At 47.0% G+C, this 1,576-nt stretch overlaps 1 protein-coding gene across 1 annotated transcript; it reads right to left on the reverse strand.

Annotated features, from left to right (window-relative positions):
• LOC119563025 lies at positions 1-1,360 on the reverse strand. The gene has a single exon (XM_037876223.1). The coding sequence runs from the start codon at positions 1,358-1,360 to the stop codon at positions 14-16; it is 1,347 nt and encodes a 448-aa protein (XP_037732151.1). The 3' UTR covers positions 1-13.
• Between the last annotated feature and the right edge of the window lie 216 nt (positions 1,361-1,576).

Below are 1,576 nucleotides of genomic sequence, written 5' to 3' on the forward strand. Positions count from 1 at the left end.
TTTTACCAGTTCTTTACTCAAAATCGAACTCGAAGCCGTCCTCCTGGTACTCGTATTCACTGCTGTCGCAGGTGACTTGAACATACTTGTTGCACTGCCAGTGATAATATTCCTCGGGTGTAAAGTTGCCCCACATCATGTCGCTGAAAACCTGGAGTGGTCTTGGGTTCCTCTCCTGATTGCGAATGTTCACCAGCTTGTTGAGCTTCTCCCAGTTGCTGTGGTAGCCATTCAAAGCCAAGTGCTCGAGATTCACACACTCGGTCACCATTTCCATGAGCTGATTCTCCCTCACAATCTCCCAGCCACTGAAGCTGATCACCTCCATTTGATGGCAGGGCATGTGCTGGCGATCCAGAAAGAAGTCATTGTGGCACCAGTTCTCGCAGATCACCTTCCTGAGCTTGGGTAGTTCCAGGACCAGACTGTGTTGCCAACGGGCTGGCAATTGCACCACCTCGTTGTTCAGGGCAATCCTTGTGATCCTATCACTCTTGGCCACCACAATCTGCTGGAAGATGGTCTCCTGATCGGCATTCAGTTGCCGTGAGTCATCGAATCTCACGGATAGTTTCTGCAATTTTGGCAGCTGAAGAACCTCCGATAACATTCCCTCCACGGTGCTTAGGTTGATTTTCAGCACTTCCAGATTAGGTAATTTAATCTCTGTTAACCTAACGCAACTGTCAAACTGATCGGTAATATCGAGGACCCTCAGTTGTGTCATATTCAGGCATATCTCCTGCATCCAACGACTATCCAGTGGCACCGAGTGGTACAATGAGTTGAAGATCAGCTCCTCCAGCTTCCTGAATCCACGCATATACAAGGCAGATAGGTTCATGCAGGTCATCAGGCGCTTGAGATTAGGCAACATCACTGTGAGATCCCTGATGTCCTCATCGACCACTGTATTTGGGTTTCCCGCCAATATGCAAGTGTCCACCTTGGGAAACCTTGTGATGTTGATGTCGCACAGATGTGTGATATAATCGTAGAACTCCGAAAAGGGGCCAACGCCATCATGGACATGCAGATCCGTGAAGCTACCGGCCATGTGTTCCATGAAGAAGACATAGTCCTCGATGTCCAGGAGTCCCAGGAATGGGGTATTCGGTCCCACTACAAGATGCAGTCTTCTTTGCCAGAACTTGAGGATCTGGGGCATGAACTGTGGATAGGCCCTGGCCATCCTAACCTGATCACTAAGGTTTTCGATCTCCTCGAATATCTGCTCAAAGAATATGATGTGCAGGTTATCGATATAGTTCGGTTCCAGATCCTCCATCGATTGACAGGTATTTTTTTGTTTTTGATCCAATGCCTCCTTGTAGAACACGGTATTGTGCATTTGAGTCATAATAATGTTTATAATTTTTCGCTGTTAAAGATGTGATGCTTCCTTGAAGGCTGCCGTCGGTTGAATGTGCTGTTGGTGTGAAGAACATAGGTTTTTATGCAAATTTAGGTAGTTTATTAAGAAGTAAGCCAGGTAGGTGGGGGAGGATTACTTATCCTTATCCTTATCTCAATTCCAGCGATAGTTTGCCTAACCGTTTTCGCCGCAGACTAATCC

The sequence above is a fragment of the Drosophila subpulchrella genome, chromosome 3R, assembly GCF_014743375.2.
Source record: "Drosophila subpulchrella strain 33 F10 #4 breed RU33 chromosome 3R, RU_Dsub_v1.1 Primary Assembly, whole genome shotgun sequence".
Taxonomy (NCBI): domain Eukaryota; kingdom Metazoa; phylum Arthropoda; class Insecta; order Diptera; family Drosophilidae; genus Drosophila; species Drosophila subpulchrella.

Coding starts and splice junctions, on each gene's coding strand:
- LOC119563025 (XM_037876223.1), bottom strand. CDS start 1,360: ATGACTCAAATGCACAATACCGTGTTCTACAAGGAGGCATTGGATCAA.